At 40.1% G+C, this 17,590-nt stretch overlaps 1 protein-coding gene across 2 annotated transcripts in view; it reads right to left on the reverse strand.

Moving 5' to 3' along the window:
- Positions 1-354: 354 nt before the first annotated feature.
- LOC140728285 (uncharacterized) overlaps positions 355-17,590 on the reverse strand; it is a 142,331-nt gene continuing 125,095 nt past the window's right edge. For both annotated transcript variants that reach the window (XM_073046786.1, XM_073046785.1), the window contains 3 exons: positions 13,811-14,467; positions 11,703-12,266; positions 355-1,259 (listed from right to left, as the gene is read on the reverse strand). In XM_073046786.1, the coding sequence (XP_072902887.1) occupies positions 11,713-12,266; positions 13,811-14,467 (1,211 nt within the window). In that variant the 3' untranslated portion in view covers positions 355-1,259; positions 11,703-11,712. The remainder of the gene's footprint in view (positions 1,260-11,702; positions 12,267-13,810; positions 14,468-17,590) is intronic.

The following is a 17,590-nucleotide window of genomic DNA, read 5'->3' on the forward strand; positions in this document are numbered from 1 at the left end:
ATACTCAGTGAATCAAGTACTTGTACCTCGAGCTCTCTCTGTTTAACATTCTTCAGGGCCCTCCCATTCACCGTGCATGTCCTTCTCTGATTTTACTTCCCAAAACGCATCACGTTGCACTTGTGTGAGTTAAGTTTTGCATTAGTCCATTAGCCCATCAGTCTGTGGGGTTGCTTAACATTGTTATGTCAGACCAAAGAAACCCCTTATAACACCACCTGATTTCTGGGACTTGTTTATCTATTATTTAAATACTGGGGTTTCACTCTCTTATACTCAGCTTTTCATTCCCCAAAGTATTAGATCTCTTTATTTAGAATGTAAAGAGACTGCAGCTAGTAAGACAACGAACCATTGTGTTTTAAAATTAAAATTTATTTGTTACTTTACAAGTCTATGACAATGTATTGAGGATATAAACCCAGATAAGTTTGAAGGGTGCCGCCGTCCAATTCAATGGAATTGAAACCAGCACAATGGCCAGAAAGAGGTCACCAGAAGAAAAAGCAATTCTGATCATTAATCGAGCAGGTAGCAGCAAAGAGAAATTGGATTTGAAATTACCGAACATGATGAGAAGCAGCTTTGGTATATAGTGTGTATCATGATCCAAATAAAACAGGGAACAGAACTGAAAATCCTCCATAGTTTAGTGCGCAGTCATGTCCCAATTTATTTCTAATGCTTTTAATTTCAACCAGAAATGTTCTAATGTGGGCAAATAATATCAGTGAAAATAGAAACATCTCCTGATGTCAGTAAACTGGAATACAAGCAGTAAATGCTCAGCAGTTCAGGCTGCAATTGTGGAAAGAGTTAACATTTCAGTCCAGGGTCACTCTCTGACCTGCTGAGTGTTAACTCTGTTTCTTTCTCTGTTGATGCCGCCTGACCTGCTGAATCTTTGCAGCATTTTGTTTTTATTTCAGAATGAACTTGTAATTGAGCATCACCTAGTTCCTTAGACTGTACCAATGTTCTGTTTACCCAGTAAGTTTGTTGACTAAACATTGCAAGTAATTTTATAAAATAAGCCAGATGTTTAGATGCAATTTAAGTCTGAGATCACAATAATAAAGAAGAGATTGTTGTTAAAATTGTGGCTTCCAAAGATAGCTGGCTTTCATTTTCTTCTCATCATGAAGTGGTTCATTCAAGCAATTCTTTTTTAATTGTTTCTGCAGCTTAATGTAGGGAACGCAGCCTGAATGGCGTAGTATAATTCAGAAGCAGGACTCTCTGCAACTCAGTGAGATGATCTGTGGGCAACAAAAGAATAAACATTGTGTGTGTAAACCTCATAACAAATCAGGATCGTTGTAAATCAAATTCACGTGCACTAAATTCAACACACACAAAATGTTGGAGGAGCTCAGCAGGTCAGGCAGCTTCTATGGAAGGGAATAAACAGCCACCATTTTGGCTGAGACCCTTTATCAGAACTCAGGTCTTGGCCTGTAATACTGACTGTTTATTCCTCTCCATAGATGCTGCCTGACCTGCTGTGTTCCTCCAGCATTGTGTGTGTGTGTGTGTGTTTCTGTGTCTGTGCATTTTGCTCATGACTTCCAGCATCTGCTTTGAGGAATGGTGATTAAGTTATAACAGGCTCACATGAAAACTTCCGTATTATTCAGAAAGAAACAAAAGTTTGCCCTCCCTGCATGCTGTATGCCTTTTTTTCTAAATCTCATTGCCCTACACACCACACATTATTAAGAGCAAAATAAATAGCATACCATTTACCAGAAGCAAAATACTTCTGCTTTACAATTTTTAAATTAAAAGATAATCAGAAAATGCTGGAAGTACTCAACAGGCCAGGCAGCATCTGGGTGGAGAAAAAGAGTTATCATGTCAGTTGTTATCCTCCTATCAAAACTAGAGGCTCCTGTGTATGGCAATCTTGTATGCAAAGCACGATTTATTCATTTTTAAGGCCAGTCAGCTCAAGAAATTCTGAGAAAAGACCATTAATCAGTACTTACACTGTCTGAGTCTCCACAGACACTGCCTGACTTGCTGAATATTGTCAGAATTGCCTTTTATTGAACTTAATAGGATGAATAATTATGTTATTCAGAGAACAATGATTTCTTTCATTGGTATCTCTTTAAACTTGCAGCTCAGAAATTGTAGCTTAACTGCAAATTGGTCAGGTTGTTGACCACTCCAGAAAGAAGTGGGAGTAGAGTGAGACCAGCCTATCAATTTGGAGATGAAAGAAACACTAAACCTTACATTGATCCGAGCATTTAAGTTTCACACCAGCAGATACCATTTAACCTTGTGATGTAAATACAATCAAAAATAATCATAAGATTATTAAGCAAAAGCTTTAACTATCAGAGAGCAATACAGAATGGAAACAGGCCATTTGGCCCATCAAGTTCATGCCAGTCAATATACCCATCACAGCTCATCCCATTTGCCTGCAATTGGCCTGTATCCCTCTAAACCTTTCCTATCCAAGTATATTTTAGGAATTCTGAAAGTACTTGCATCAACCACTTCTTCTGGCAGTTCATTCCATAGGTATCAATTACCACTAAATGAAAAAGTTGCTCCTCATGTCCATTTAAATCTCTCCCCCTCTCACCTTAAACCTATACCTTCCCCTGCTTAGGGTAATTAAGAAATAGAGGGCATCCACCCCATCTATGTACACATGAATTTATACAATTCTATTAAATAATTTCTCATTCTCATATGCTCCAATAAACGAAGTCCTAACTGCCAAACCTCTCTCAATAACTCAGTGCCTTAAGTCAATGCAGCATCCTCACAAATCTTTTCTGCTCTATTTCCAACATAATTGCATCTTACCTATAGCAGGGTGAACAAAACTGAACACACCACTCCAAATGTGGCCTCTACAATATTTTGTACAACTGCAACATATATACTTGACACCCTGAATGATGAATGCCAACATGCCAACACACCTTTAAGCTGAGGATGTTCTACGAGTCTGTGGTGGCCAGTGCTATCATGTTTGTTGTTGTGTGCTGGGGCAGCAGGCTGAGGGTAGCAGACACCAACAGAATCAACAAACTCATTCATATGGCCAGTGATGTTGTGAGGGTGGAACTGGACTCTCTGATGGTGGTGTCTGAAAAGAGGATGCTGTCCAAATTGCATGCCATCTTGCACAATGTCTCCCATCCACTCCATAATGTACTGGTTAGGCACAGGAGTACATTCAGCCAGAGACTCATTCCACCAAGATGTAACACTGAGTGTCATAGGAAGTCATTTCTGCCTGTGGCCATCAAACTTTACAACTCCTCCCTCAGAGTGTCAGATGCCCTGAGCCAATAGGCTGGTCCTAGACTTATTTCCACTTGGCATAATTTACTTACTATTATTTAATTATTTATGGTTTTATATTGCTATATTTCTACACTATTCTTGGTTGGTGCAACTGTAACGAAACCCAATTTCCTTCAGGATCAATAAAGTATGTCTGTCTGTCTGTCTGAACCATGTACTTGTACTACAGGTCCCTCTCTTCTACAACACACCTCAGACCGTGCTGTTCTCTGTGAAAGCCCTACCCTCAATTATCTTCCCGAAGTGTAACACTGTCACAATGTGGGGGCAAGGGTGCTGGGGGAGGACCCAAATGCAGGACACAAACACGCACCTTGGAGCCAGGACTTGGTACTTGAACCTAGGAGCCAGGACTTGATACACAAACACAGGACATCGAACACTGAGCCGGGACTCCTCCTTAGACACAGGGCATGGAGCTGGGATTCTTCTTCTTCGTGGGACAGTCTCAGACACAGGACATAAAACACTGAGCCGGGAATCCTCCTCAGACACAGGACGGAGTCGGGACTCTTCTTGACACAGGGTCAGGACCCTTCTAGGGTACAGGGCTGGGACCCCTTTTAGACACAGGACATGGATTCGGAGACCACACAACAATAGACAGTACTATAACTGGGCACAAGTTTGCTCCAAGCTGCAGTGAGCTCTTGACACGCCGGCGGTTTAACTTTGACTGACCCGCTCTGGCAAGGGAAGGAGGCTTGCTGGCACGTGCTTTGGGAGGAGACTTGGCTTGCTTCGGCAAGAGATTTAGCCGGCTCCGGCTAGATGACTTTGGTTCTCACTAGCTTTGGTGACTTCGTTAACGCTCCATAAGGCTCTCGCGCCGAACGGCTGAAGCCGGAGACTTATAAACTGCTGGTTCAGTCAAGAATAAATTGCCTTTAACCACCAAGCCCAAGGGACACGGGAAAACAGGGAATTAAAGGGAAACAAGGAGTCAACAGAAACAAGGTAAATTTAAAGGGAACCCAATCCGGACCATGTCAAATATGTCATACTTATTTGATTCAATCTCAGTTTGCGATCTTTCAGCCAACTCCTCTGCGGACTTTCAATATCACCCTTTAGCTTTACCTAGATTCCATATGATTTAACTTCTCACAGCAGCCTACCATGCAGAAATTTATCAAAGGCCTTACTAAAGTCCATATAAACTACGTGTATTGCCTTTTTCTCACCGACCATCTTGATTACCTCTTCACAAAACTAGATCAAGTCCATGAGGCAAGATCTCCCATTCACAAGGACATGCTGACTATCCCTGATCAAACTGTGTCTTTCCAAATGTATTATCCCTCAGAATCCTCTCCAGTAACTTGCCTATCACAGATATGCTGACTAATGGGGCAGTCTATGACCAGAGGGTACAGCCTCAGAATAGAGGCACATCCATTCAGAACAGAGATGAAGGAACATTTCTTTAGCCAGATGGTGATGAGTCTATGGAATTCATTGCTGCAGGTGGCTGTGGAGGCTAAGTCATTAGGTATATTTAAGTAGGAGGTTGATAGGATCTTAATTAATAAGGACATCAAAGATTACGAGGAGAAGGCAGGAGGATGGGGGTGAGACAGAGAATAAATCAGCCATGATGGAATGGCAGAGTAGACTTAATGGACAGAATGGCCTAATCCTGCTCATATGGGCTATTGTTCCCAGTATTTTTCTTTGCAGTCCTCCTTAAATAAGGGCAAAATATTAGCCATGTTGCAGTCCACTGAAATGTTACCCGTGGCTAATGATGGTGCAGATATCTGAGCTCGGGCTCCTGCAATTCCTTTCCCTTGATTTCCCCGGTGTGCTTGGATATATTTTATTAGGCCTCAGAGATTTATCTACCTTCATGTGTTCTAAATGGCCTGCACAGCCTCTGCTGCACTGCAGATTATCCCCATCAACTATCCCAAGTTCAAACATCTTCATGTCTTTCTCCATGATAAAAATAGGAAAGTATTATTCACTGAGGATCTCCGCCAGCTCCTGTGATTCAACACATAGAAGTCACTGTCATACTTGAAGGGCCCTTTTCTCTTCCCTTTTCTCAATATAAAATCTCTTTGCATTCGCCTTTATCTTGTGTCTGAAAGCTATCTCGCTTTGATGCTTTTGATTTTCTTGTTAAGTGCACTCCGGCATCTCCTATGCTACCTCAGGGATTCCCAGTTGACTATTTGATGCATTCCTCCTTTTCCCTGATCAATATTGAACATTTGGCCAGCATTTATCTGACATTATGTTACATCTATTCACAGGATGAAAATATATAGTCAATGCTGACATTTTATTGCATTGCCCTAATTGTCCCAGAACTGGGTAAGGACAGCTATCTTTCTTCAATGAGAAGTATTAGTGAGGCAGAAAGATATTTGATAACATTCTAGTAGGTTCATGGTTACCAACAGAGTGATTAATGGTTCTTTTAATTCTAGATGATATAGCTCATGTTGGCATTTTGTAGCCAATCATCTATTACTATTACTCTGCTTTCACCACCTTGTCAACCAGAAATTATTTCACCTCAGTGGAAGTGCTGAATTTGACCAAAAGAGATAAAATAGGAGAATGAATAAGTTTGGGATGGAGACAGTTAAGTATAATTCCAGAGAGAGAAGGGACTGTGAGATATGTTTACAGGGTCAGTTAGGGAATGTTAACTGACCAAACAAGCTTTTCATCTTCCTAAATATTTATGTGGACTTCCTTTGTTTCAGATCTTGTCATAGATATTAGCTGAATTTGTACACTTTTTCTATATGCATTTTAAACTCATCAGTTATTTTGGCTCAGGTTCTGGTTCACTTTATAGCTTCTTTTCTTTAGACTTGGCAATGCATCACGATTTAAGCATAATCAAATTCTTAAAGAAATAAATCTCTTCAGTCTGCTTGAGGCCCTTTTAAGAAAAGGGAGACGCCTTTTGAACTCATTCCAATTCTGAACAGCCATGGATAAGCACTTAAAAGAAAGATAGTCACTTAAATAGGACAAAACCCATAGAAAGAGCAAAGTAGTTCTTCAGCTGTTGATGGGACTGATCTGTTTGATATGTCCTACTTCCACACAAATCTTCTGAGCCCTTGTCTGCACTCACCCTTTCCCTGCTTATCTCCACATCCACACCTACTATCTTTTATTACATTAAGAAGGGTTACAAAAGCCTTCTATAAAGGGGTTCCACGTGCAAGGACAAAACAATATCACATTATCATCAAAAAAGGACAAATGCTATAAAACAAATGATATTGACTCCCCCTTCACCCACAAGTAATTGAGAAGCCCGCCAGACAATTGAAAATGGAAATGAGTATTTAGTGCGCATACTACCATGCTTCCCTTCTCCATTTCTGTCAAGGATCAGCTCTTAAGATTGAGCATTCTATTCAGAAAGATGAAAACACCCATAGTTGCCAAAGAAAACAATCGTCATCATGCCCTTGTCTTGCAAATTTGACAGAAATTTTTTAAGGAGGTGATAAAGATTACTAGAGGCCAGGACAATAGATGTTGTATGCATAGACATTTGACAGAAATAACTTGCTGAGTTGTAGGCGGTGAGATAAGCTGTCAAAAGATAAAGCAGAGTAGAGATCAGCTGAAAATACGTGAGGAGAAGTGGCAGATGGAGTTCAATCTGGGCAAGTGTGAGGTGTTGCACTTTGGAAGGTCATGTGTAAAGTGTACAGTAAATGGCATTGATGTGAACATTAATGTGAGGAGGTATCTTAGGATGCAAGTCCATAGCTCCCTGAAAATGGCGACATAATTGTATAGGGTGGTATAGAAGGCAAAGAATATACTTTTCTTCATTCATCTTATATTAAGTATAAGGTTTGTCAAGTTGTGATGCAGCTTTTTAATCTGGAGTATTGTGTGCAGTCTGTCTGCATTTTATAGGAAGGATGTGGTGACTTTGGAGAGGGTGCACAAGAGAGCAGGATGTTACCTGAATTAGAGAGTATTTTCCATAAGGAGAGGTTGTAGAAACTTAGAATGTTTTCCCTAGGCCCTTGGAGGCTGAGGAGTGACCCAAAGAAGTGTATAAAATTGTGAGAGGCACAGATAGGTTAGATGTCAAATGCTAGAGGGCATAGGGTTATTCTAAGAGGGAGGCAATTTGTTTTTGATGCAGAGAATAGTAGGTGCCTAGATTGTCGGACAGGGGAAGTGATGGAAACAGATATGAAAGCAATGTTTAGGAGGCATTAAGACAGTGCAGGAAGATGGGACTAGTTTAATTTGGTATCATCAGCAGCAAAGACATGTGCCAAAGAGCTTGTTTCTGTGCTGTACTGTTCTATGTTCCATATATGACTGTTCCAACCTAAAGTAGAGTGTATTTTCTTTAATCTTATTAAGAGACAGCATGCATATTTGTCTAGGATATCACTGCAGTCTGGCAACATACTACCTAATCTGCACGTACACCCTAATGGATGGAGTTTTTCACATTACATAATTAAGCCCATTGAAGAATTGTTTTTGGGTAGCGCAAGAGGGGTCCACTAGATAGAACTAACAAACCCCTACACTGCTCTACCTTATCACAGTCCTGAGATTGTTACGTATTTTAATAAGCTGATCAAAATTATTAAAGACTCAAGTTGTTTTAAAAAAAACAAAAAATGCAATTATTTCTGGTGAGTCATATTCATGGGGAAAAATTTAGGCAACTTTGATTGTAAATTAGGAAAGAACTGCTCTCTTATTAAACCAGTAAATAAAGGTATTTAATACTTGGTTTAAAGAAATTTAGAACTGGAATATTAGCAATTAATATAATAATGCTTTACAATACTGAATTTCACAAAAGCTCTCGTGTTCAATACACGTGCAGCATTACATAAGACAAAGGATTTATTGCTGGTGAACTGCACTCCTTTCTTAATTTCCAGATTTAGAAAAAAAGGAATTTCTTATGACTCAGTTTTCCCCTTGACAGGTCTACAAGGAGCCATAATAAATGGGCTGCACGTTCTCAGGTGATTACCATATCCGTTGAAGCTTTGGTATTTTTTTCCTTAAAGATAATGTGTCGGTGACTCCGGCCATGATAACAAGTGAATCAGAAATCACTCAAGGTACAAATACCAGCTTTATGTCATAAAGGAAGAATTTTAATTTGTGTCAGTGTGTGGAATTGGAAGCAGGCAGACTTTAAAAAGTACTGCATGTGGTAGTCTTGCAGGTCTCATCAGTTCTGCATTTAACCTCAGCATGCTGGCTCTTGCCTCCAGAGAGATGAGATGGCAATGTTAATGTGCTAATCAGCATGACAGATCGGATAAAACAACACTTTGTGGGTTTGCTCGTTTATAAGGCCTCTTGGAAGGCAAGTGCACAGCCATCGTGAAGACTGAAGGATCATCAAGAAAATCAGCTGCTGCTTTTTCTGAATCGTCCTGTGAAAGACTTTATTCAGAGAATGTAGAGCATATAACAGTATTCCACAGGAACAAGTCCTTTGGTCCACAATGTCTGTGTCAAGCATTTGACAACTTAAACTAATCCATTCCTCCAGCACAGGACAAATACTTTTCCTTTCCCTGTATATTTGTGTGCCTGTCTAAAAGCTTCACAAACGTCACTCTCCTATCTGTTATCACGATCACTCCTGACAGCATGTTATAGGCACCCACCACCCTCTGTGTAACAAAACCTTGCCTCACACTTCCCCTTTAAACTTTCCCCCACTCATCTTAAATCTATGCCTCCCAGTATTCGACATTTCTACCCTGGATTCTGGCTGTCAATCATATCTGTTCCTCTCATAAGTTTGTAGCCTTCTGTCATGTCTACTCTCAGCCCTTGATATGCCAGAAAAAAAAATCCAAGTGTTTCCAACCTCTCTTTATAGCTAATACACTCTAATCCAGATAGCATCCTCTTCTGCACCCTCGCCAAAACTTCACATTCTTCCTGTAATAAGGTGACCAGAATTACATGCAATATTCCACATGTGGCCTTACTCCAAAGTTTTATGGAACTGACTCCTGTATTCTATGCCCATGGCAATAAAGGCAACCATGCCTTATGCCTTCTTTAGCGCACTATCTATTTGCATTGCCATTGGCAGGAAGGTAAGGAATTGGACCACAAGATCCTTCGGTACATCATTGTTATTAAGGGTCCTGTCATTATCTGTATACTTTCCCCTTAAATTTGCTCTCCCAAAATGCAACACCTCACACTTTCCCAGATTAAACTCTATCTGCCCTTTTTCCATCCACAGATGTATGAACTGCTTCACTGTTTCTATATCATTAACCAACGGCCTTACTAACCAGTCTACCTATATTTTTGTTGAAATCACTTAAATTTATTACAAGCAAAGGACCCAGCACTGATCCCTGTAAAACATCACTGGTCACTGACCTCATCCAGAATAATATAGTATTACCATCACTTCCCTCTATTTTCTATCGGCAAGCCAATTCTGAATCAAGGCTACCATTTCACTCTGAAACTATGTATGTTAAAATTCCTGATCAGCTTGTCATGATGGACTTTGTCAAATGCTTAACTAAAGTCTATGTAAATGACATTCACCATCAGCACAGGTGCACCATAACTCTGAGTGCTTATCCCCCTGCCCTACTCACTTTATACTCAGGACTGTGAGATGAAGTACAGTTCCAATGTCATTCTTCAGTTGGAACTTAAAAATATTTACAACCAAACATGAAAAAGTTAGCTCCCATTATGGATCCTTTAAAGCTGGCAAAGTATTAGACAAGGAAAAAGACTCAGAGGATGAGTAGTAAGATCAGTGTGGGGTATTCTAATATGCTAGAATAATAGAGATCAAGGTGGAGATGTTATTGAGTCTCTTGAAGATTATTGAAGTGCATAAATCCCCAGGGTCTGATGGAGATACAAGGAAGATGATTGCTGGAGCTTTAAATGAGGTCTTTGTATTCCCTCTAGCTATCGTTGAGATCCCTAAAGACTGGGGAGTAGACAATGTTCTTCAGGGAAGAAAAAATAATCTGCAGTAAGATCCAACAGACAAGAAGGTGGATCTGCAATGCTCCATGGAGAGCAAAGTGCCTGATGAAGCAGGGAAGTCATGGTCATCCACTGCAACCAAGGGAAACCTCAGTTGTGACAACCACTCATATCGCTGGACCTAGACTTCTGAGGTCGAGAGAATGAAACAGTTTTTCTACTGGAAAAAAATCTCCCGCACAAGTTTCCTGTCATCATTGGATACAATGGAAAGCCACCATTTCCACACAGAAGGGCAAAAATGCAACAATCATCCTTCCAAGTCATAGACCTTCTTGACTTGGAATGAAATCCCTCTTCACTCAGCTGTGCAGGGTCAAACTACTCAAGTTACTGATCAAAAAAGCCTGTGAATGGACCTTTAATACATGAACTGGAGCTTTTTAATGTAGTTTGCAATCGCCTTTTAGGCCACTTGAGAAGACGTGATCTACTTGCAGCCATACCAACACCACATAAATAATTTTTAAAAACACGTTGGACGACATTGAACTAACCTCCTAAGCAGTTCATTTACTCTGCTGTAGAGACTCTCGGCATTTTGCTGATTCTTGACATCTTAAGCGCCATCCATAAATGGCTTTCATCTTACTCCACTATGTGCAAATTTTGTTTTGAATGTAAATGTTCACACATTCACCCAGTTATGTATATTTATTAAAATGAAACAGTCAACTGGACAACCATTATAGGGTTTGATATAATCTAATCTTTATAAAGTGGCAACCAATGACAGTGGCAGATTATAACTTGTGTCTCTTTCATCACATGTTGAATGATAATGACTAAAAAAAAATTATAGTGGAATCCTTTGAATTGCTAAAATAAAAGTGAAAAATGTAGATATTTTGTGTGCTTTGCTTGGAATTCCAGCACCTATCTGCAGATTTTCTCTTGTTTGTGAAATGTAGCATTGGGGTCTTATTTTAATGCTATTTTTCTCAAACCTAATCTCTTCCCTGACCTTTCAATATGGCGTAACTAAGTCCCATTTCTATCCAAACCTTTGTTTAGCTTTAGATTCCTGTTCCTGTAGAAGCATTTCCATCTTTATCCAATTATTCAGCAAAGTTTTATTTTTGCATTAGCTTTGCTTCTTATTCTAATTTTACCATTGCCTTTGTCTATAAACCCTGGCCTAGATTACAACTGAAGGTTATAGTTTCAACTAAAAATATCCTATTGTCAACATTCATATTATTGAATCTTCTTCTTCTGTGCTATACGTATATTAGCCTTCCCTCTGAAATTCACCATGTATCATTGTGTCTTTTTAGTAAGCCTGCACCTAACGGTGACTTGACTTAGGAAGTCTTTGTTCTCCTAAATAATGGTTACACCTTGTTAAAAATCCTTACCTTGAAATGGTTAAACTGAAACTGATTTCATCATTGATATCAACCGCTGCTTGAAAGTTGATATGGTGTGAAAGGTTTTTAATACGATGAGAAAATCAGGGGAATTTGCAATCCGCCGTAGCTCTGTTGGATCTACATCCTTAGCTCCGATTGCAATGGGGACAATATGAGCTTGCTTTATTCTGTCTACTGCTGGGTTAATATCATCCATGGACCTCCCGGCAGTAATAAGTACCAGAATCTGCTGAGCATCTTGCCTGCTGCCAGCAGACATGGTAAAGATATTTCTTGAGACATATTCTAGTGCAGCACCAGTGTTGAGGACTCGCCCTGTCTTACGTCGAATCTGCGTTGTTGCGCCCAAAACTTCATCCTTGCTCGAATACGTATTGAATGCAAATTCAGTTTTTGCATCAGAACTGTACTGTACCACGGCAACTTGGTCTTTGTCAGGTCCAATGTCAAGTTCCTTAATTACTTTAACAAGAAATTGACGGATGAGAGGAAATGCTTTGCCCATTTCAATGGTGCCATCAATTAGGAAGACAATATCTTGCCTCATAGCTGCAGGATATAAACACAAATATACAAGATGATCATACATAAATATAACTAAAAGTCCAAACCAAGTCACAATGTTACAAAGAAAATTTCAGCATTACCCATTGTTATCCAGCCTGCTTTACTTATGAATTCTCCTCCAAAATCTGGCTGTTATAGCAGTTCCTGAATGTCTAGTGAGCATGTTCATCCCTGGATGTACCTCTACAGCATTTCATTGCAAGCTGCATATTATGGAAGTGAGTGAGAAAAGTTCAAAAGTACATTTTTAATATTGCTTTCTTAGTTCATAAAATTATTTCTTCGGAGTTGGCCAATATTAGTGATATCATCTAAGATTTTAAAATATAAGATATCCCCTGACAGACTCAAAACCATTTAGCTAGAAAGAGGCTGAAAGAAATGGGCTCAGAGGGTAATGAATCAGGAGCAATTCATGCTTGGCCCTTATGACTCACTACAAGTGAAGATATCAGCTGCCATTCATACTATTTTCACATACTGATGTCAATGGAACAGAACGTATCCAGTGACCACCGCCAGCATCTGATACGTTGAACACATTTCACACTGGCAACCAAGGCATTTCCTCTAAAACCATCACAAGAACTTCTAAGACTCAATGATACAAAATGGAAGAGATTTTTTTCTGGCTTAGTGATTAGCAACTATATTCAATCTGGTCCATGCATAATGTACGATACTTATATGCAATGCGCTAATTTAGTTAGTTAATATATGGAGTTATTTTCTGAACTAATTTACCAACTAACATCAGAAGAAATTAACAATATAATGCAACAATTTGTTTAATTAATATATGAAATTATCATCTGAACTAACTTACAAACTGTGTTATACGTCCACATTGGTTGACTCAATGCAGTCAAGAAATAAGCCAGATCAGATAAATATGACAGATTTCTTTCTCTGAATGACGTTAGTGAACCTGAAGGAATTTTGCTGCAAGCCAACATAGAAACATAGAAACATAGAAAATAAGTGCAGGAGTAGGCCATTCGGCCCTTTGAGCCTGCACCGCCATTCAGTATGATCATGGCTGATCATCCAACTCAGAACCCTGTACCTGCTTTCTCTCCATACCCCCTGATCCCTTTAGCCACAAGGGCCATATCTAACTTCCTCTTAAATATAGCCAATGAACTGGCCTCAACTGTTTCCTGTGGCAGAGAATTCTACAGATTCACCACTCTCTGTGTGAAGAAGTTTTTCCTCATCTTGGTCCTAAAAGGCTTCCCCTTTATCCTTAAACTGTGACCCCTCGTTCTGGACTTCCCCAACATCGGAAACAATCTTCCTGCATCTAGCCTGTCCAATCCCATTGCAATTTCATTGTTACCACTTTTGTCATTGTTTTGATGTATTCCTAATTATTTGAAAATTTACCACCTTCTGTAATGGGATTTGAACTCATATCTCTGAAATCAGGATTCAAAGCCTTGGATGCAAATCTATAACTTTAACCACAATGGCACTGTGCTCTTGCAATACAGTAATAATTTAAGTACAAAACTGAATTTGTGTACCTTCAGCACCAGTAACTTCTACTTCTTCCTGAATTAGAGCTTTATCGTTAATGATTGTTGACTCACTGACAGTCAAAGTTGGAGAACTCATTGTTGACAATGGTGTCATCACCCATTCATGGACATCTGGCAAATTTTGGAACTCCTTTATACTGAAGACCAAACTGGGATAGGTTGCAATTTCATTCAGCTGAGCAGGACTGGCATTCTTGACTCCGACTGCAAAGGTTGATATAGTAGCTCGCTTGAGTGCGTCTGCATATGGTTTAATAGCATCTGACGATCTACCACCAGTGAACACCACAAGAAATTGGGGAACTCCTTGCTCTTTTCTGCTTCCTGTATGTTCAGTGAAGAGGTTCCTTAAAACAAAGTCCAATGCTGCACCAGTGTTAAGTACGGGGCCGCCTTTCAGGCTGAGTCCTTTGACATGACTCAGAATTTCTGCTTTCGTTGAATATGTATTAAGGTAGAACTCAGTTTTGGTATTGTGACTGAATTGTGCCAGACCTACCCTTACTTTGGCACTTCCAATATCAAGATTCTCGATTATACTGCTAATAAATTCATGCACAAGAAATAAATTTGTGCTCCCGACATTGTCTGAGCCATCGATAAGGAATACAATATCTCTCTTGTTCACTTCATCAGGCAAAACTGAAAAAGAATACGAAGTGTAAGTCACAGCAGATCATATAAAATGGAGCACAATATTCAGGAAAATCTACTTTCACCATTAAGAAACTCTACACAAAGGAGCCATTAATGCTTACAGCATAACACATTCAACATGATCAGAAATATACTCTAGAAGCCATAGAACCCTTATCTGTTAGCTTCCAAGTGTCTATCCCACGATAAAAGAGAACTGTAATAAATAGACAATGTTAAGTCAACAGCCTTGAAGTATGTTTGAACAATGAAGTGGTTCATAGCACTATCAGGAAGCCTGCAATCTTAGTGAATCTACTTGATGTTCTACTCTAGCAGAAGGAAATGTGCTTTCCTGATGTACAAAGCATCTGCAAACTTTCTTCTGGTCCATAGCTATGAAACGTTATTATCCATCTGGCAGACTGAAAGTTATTCAGATGTGTCCTCCACAGAAAAAAGGACAAATATAATCTAAATGATTACTGCTCTTTCAGTCTACTTTCAATCAGCAACAAAGAGATCGGAGATGCTATTGACAATGTTATCAAGGGGCTGGATATAGTGGAACTGTTTCCTTGAGTATAGCAGGTTGAGGAGTTCCTGAAGAGGTTTATAAAATCATGAGGAGCATAGATAAACTGGATGTTCACATTTTTCCTCAGGGATAGTAGAATCTAAAACTGGACAACATCGATTAAAGGCCAGAGAGGAACAATTTAAAAAGGTCCTGGGAGGTAAGATTTTCACATAGAGGTGGATATATATTTTAAAGGCTGCCAGAGGAAACTGTAGAGGCAACTATGATTGCTATGTTTCAAATATATTTTGAATAGAAAGATTTAGGTGGATATGAGACAAATGCAGGCAAATGAGACTAGCTCAGGAAGTTTCCATGGTCATCATAGATGAATTGGACAATAGAGCCTGCTTCTGTGCTGAATTACTCTTATGGTTCTATGACACTAATCAATAATCTATGACGAATGTGCAAGTCAGCTTTCACCCAGCTTCAGACTTTATCACAGCTTTGGTCAGAACTTTGACCAACCAAGTTCCTTTATTTAGAGTGTGGAACAGACCCTTCAGACCCAAGAAGATTCAGCCCATCAATCCACCTATTTAACACTAGCCTAATCACAGGAAAATCTACATTGATAAACTAACCTTCTAACCGAAACGTCTTTACAGCGTGGGAGGAAACCAGAGCTCCGGGAGGAAACTCACATGGTCACGGGGAGAACATACAAGCATCAGAAATGAACTCTGATCTCAAATGGCCTGAGTGGTAATAACATTGTGCTATCCACTACACTACCATGGCACCCAAGGTTAAATTCAAAATGTGAGATAAAAGCCATTTGACCGGTGTGAATCAATGTGTCCCGACATAAAGAAAATAAAAAATCCAGTGGTCTGGTTCATATCCCCCCCCCGCCACCCCACAAAAGCAGATTGCTGTGATCATTCGAGATTAATCAAATGACTTTCTCAGGGCATTATTCTAGCCCCAAATCTACTTGTAAGTTGAACTAATACACTTAATTGTATCATCATGTCAAAAGCAGGATGTAATGTGAAGGGTTAACTTACTTGCCGGTCGAAGGCTGCTTCTGTCGTTCCGGTCGTTGATTGGCCCATTCAAAGGATGCAGTATCTATGGGCTCACTTCAGGCTGAGGCTGCAACCAGCACTGAAGAACCATTTGGAAGTGTGTTGCACATATAGGAGGGCCCACGCGCACACTTAGCTAAGCACCTTTCTGTTGAATGTTTAGTTTTGTAGTTGTGTAACTTGGGGAGATTTAACGAAATACCTGTTGAGTTTGAAGTGTTGCTGAATGTTTATTGTCATAAATTTTGCAACTTAGGGTGCCTTAGATGAATACTTGTTTGACTTCGATGTTTGATCGAGTGTTTTACTCTTCGTCTGTAAATAAATGGTTAATGGTCTTACTCATAATGTGTCTTTTGTCCCACTTACCAGATCCATGAACCTGCTTCCCCATAACACAGGGACGCTCAGTAAAAAGCTTATTTTCATTTTCAGCTCTTCAGCAAATGAGGCAGTGTATACATGCTTACCAAAAGACCAGAAACAGATATGATGTGATAAACAGCAGGTCGCCTTTATGGCACAGAATTGGCAAAGGATGACCACCCCTAACAATTGTATCTGGCCACCTATCTTTAATCCTTTCATTAAGTTCTAGGAAGACCCAAGCAAGGGTCAACCCATGTAAAGCTGTGGGGCTTGATAACATACCTGGTTGGGTGCTGAGGGACCGGAGCCCTGTTAACTGAGGTTCTAACAGACATCTTTAACACCTCTCTGGAACAGTTCACTAACCCCTCAGTCGTCAAGATGGCCACCATCATCCTGATGCCCAAGAGTGCAACAGTAACCTGCCTCATCTACTACCGTTCAGTGGCACTGACCCCAATAAAATGAAGAGCTTTGAGCAGCTGGTTATAGATCATATTAAATCCCATCTTCAAGCCACATTGGACCTTCTCCAGCTCACTTATCAGTCACATCAGTCCTCGGATGATGCCATAGCCTCTGCACTCCACTCTGGCCTGTCCCACCTGGAAAATGGTGCCTCAAATGCCAGGGTACATTTTATTGACCAGCTTAGCATTTAATACAATTGTCCCTCAGAGACTGGTGAGTAAACAGTTCTTACTGGGTCTCAACACCTTTCTCTGTAACTGGATCTTGGACTTCTTCAGAAGGGCACAGTCAGTCTGCATTGTCAGAAACATCTCTAGTTTCATCATGCTGAGCATCAATGCTTCCCAGGGCTGTATGCTCTGGCCACTACTGTTCACACTATTCACTGCTAGATCTAGTTCAAACCAAATCATCAAGTTTGCTGATGACACAACAGTGGTTGGCCCCATCAGCAATGACGATGGGACAACACCTTGAGACGCAACGTGGACAAGAACAAAGAGATGATAGCAGACTTTTGGAAGGTGCAGTCTGACCACTCCCCAATGCATATACACAGTTCCTCTGTGGAGCGAGTTAGGAACGCTAACTTTCTGGGAGTGCACATAAAGGACGATCACACCTGATCACTCAGCACCACCTCTTTGGTCAAGAAAACACAGCAGTGTCTCCACT

This window comes from Hemitrygon akajei, chromosome 5 (genome assembly GCF_048418815.1).
Source record: "Hemitrygon akajei chromosome 5, sHemAka1.3, whole genome shotgun sequence".
Lineage (NCBI taxonomy): Eukaryota > Metazoa > Chordata > Chondrichthyes > Myliobatiformes > Dasyatidae > Hemitrygon > Hemitrygon akajei.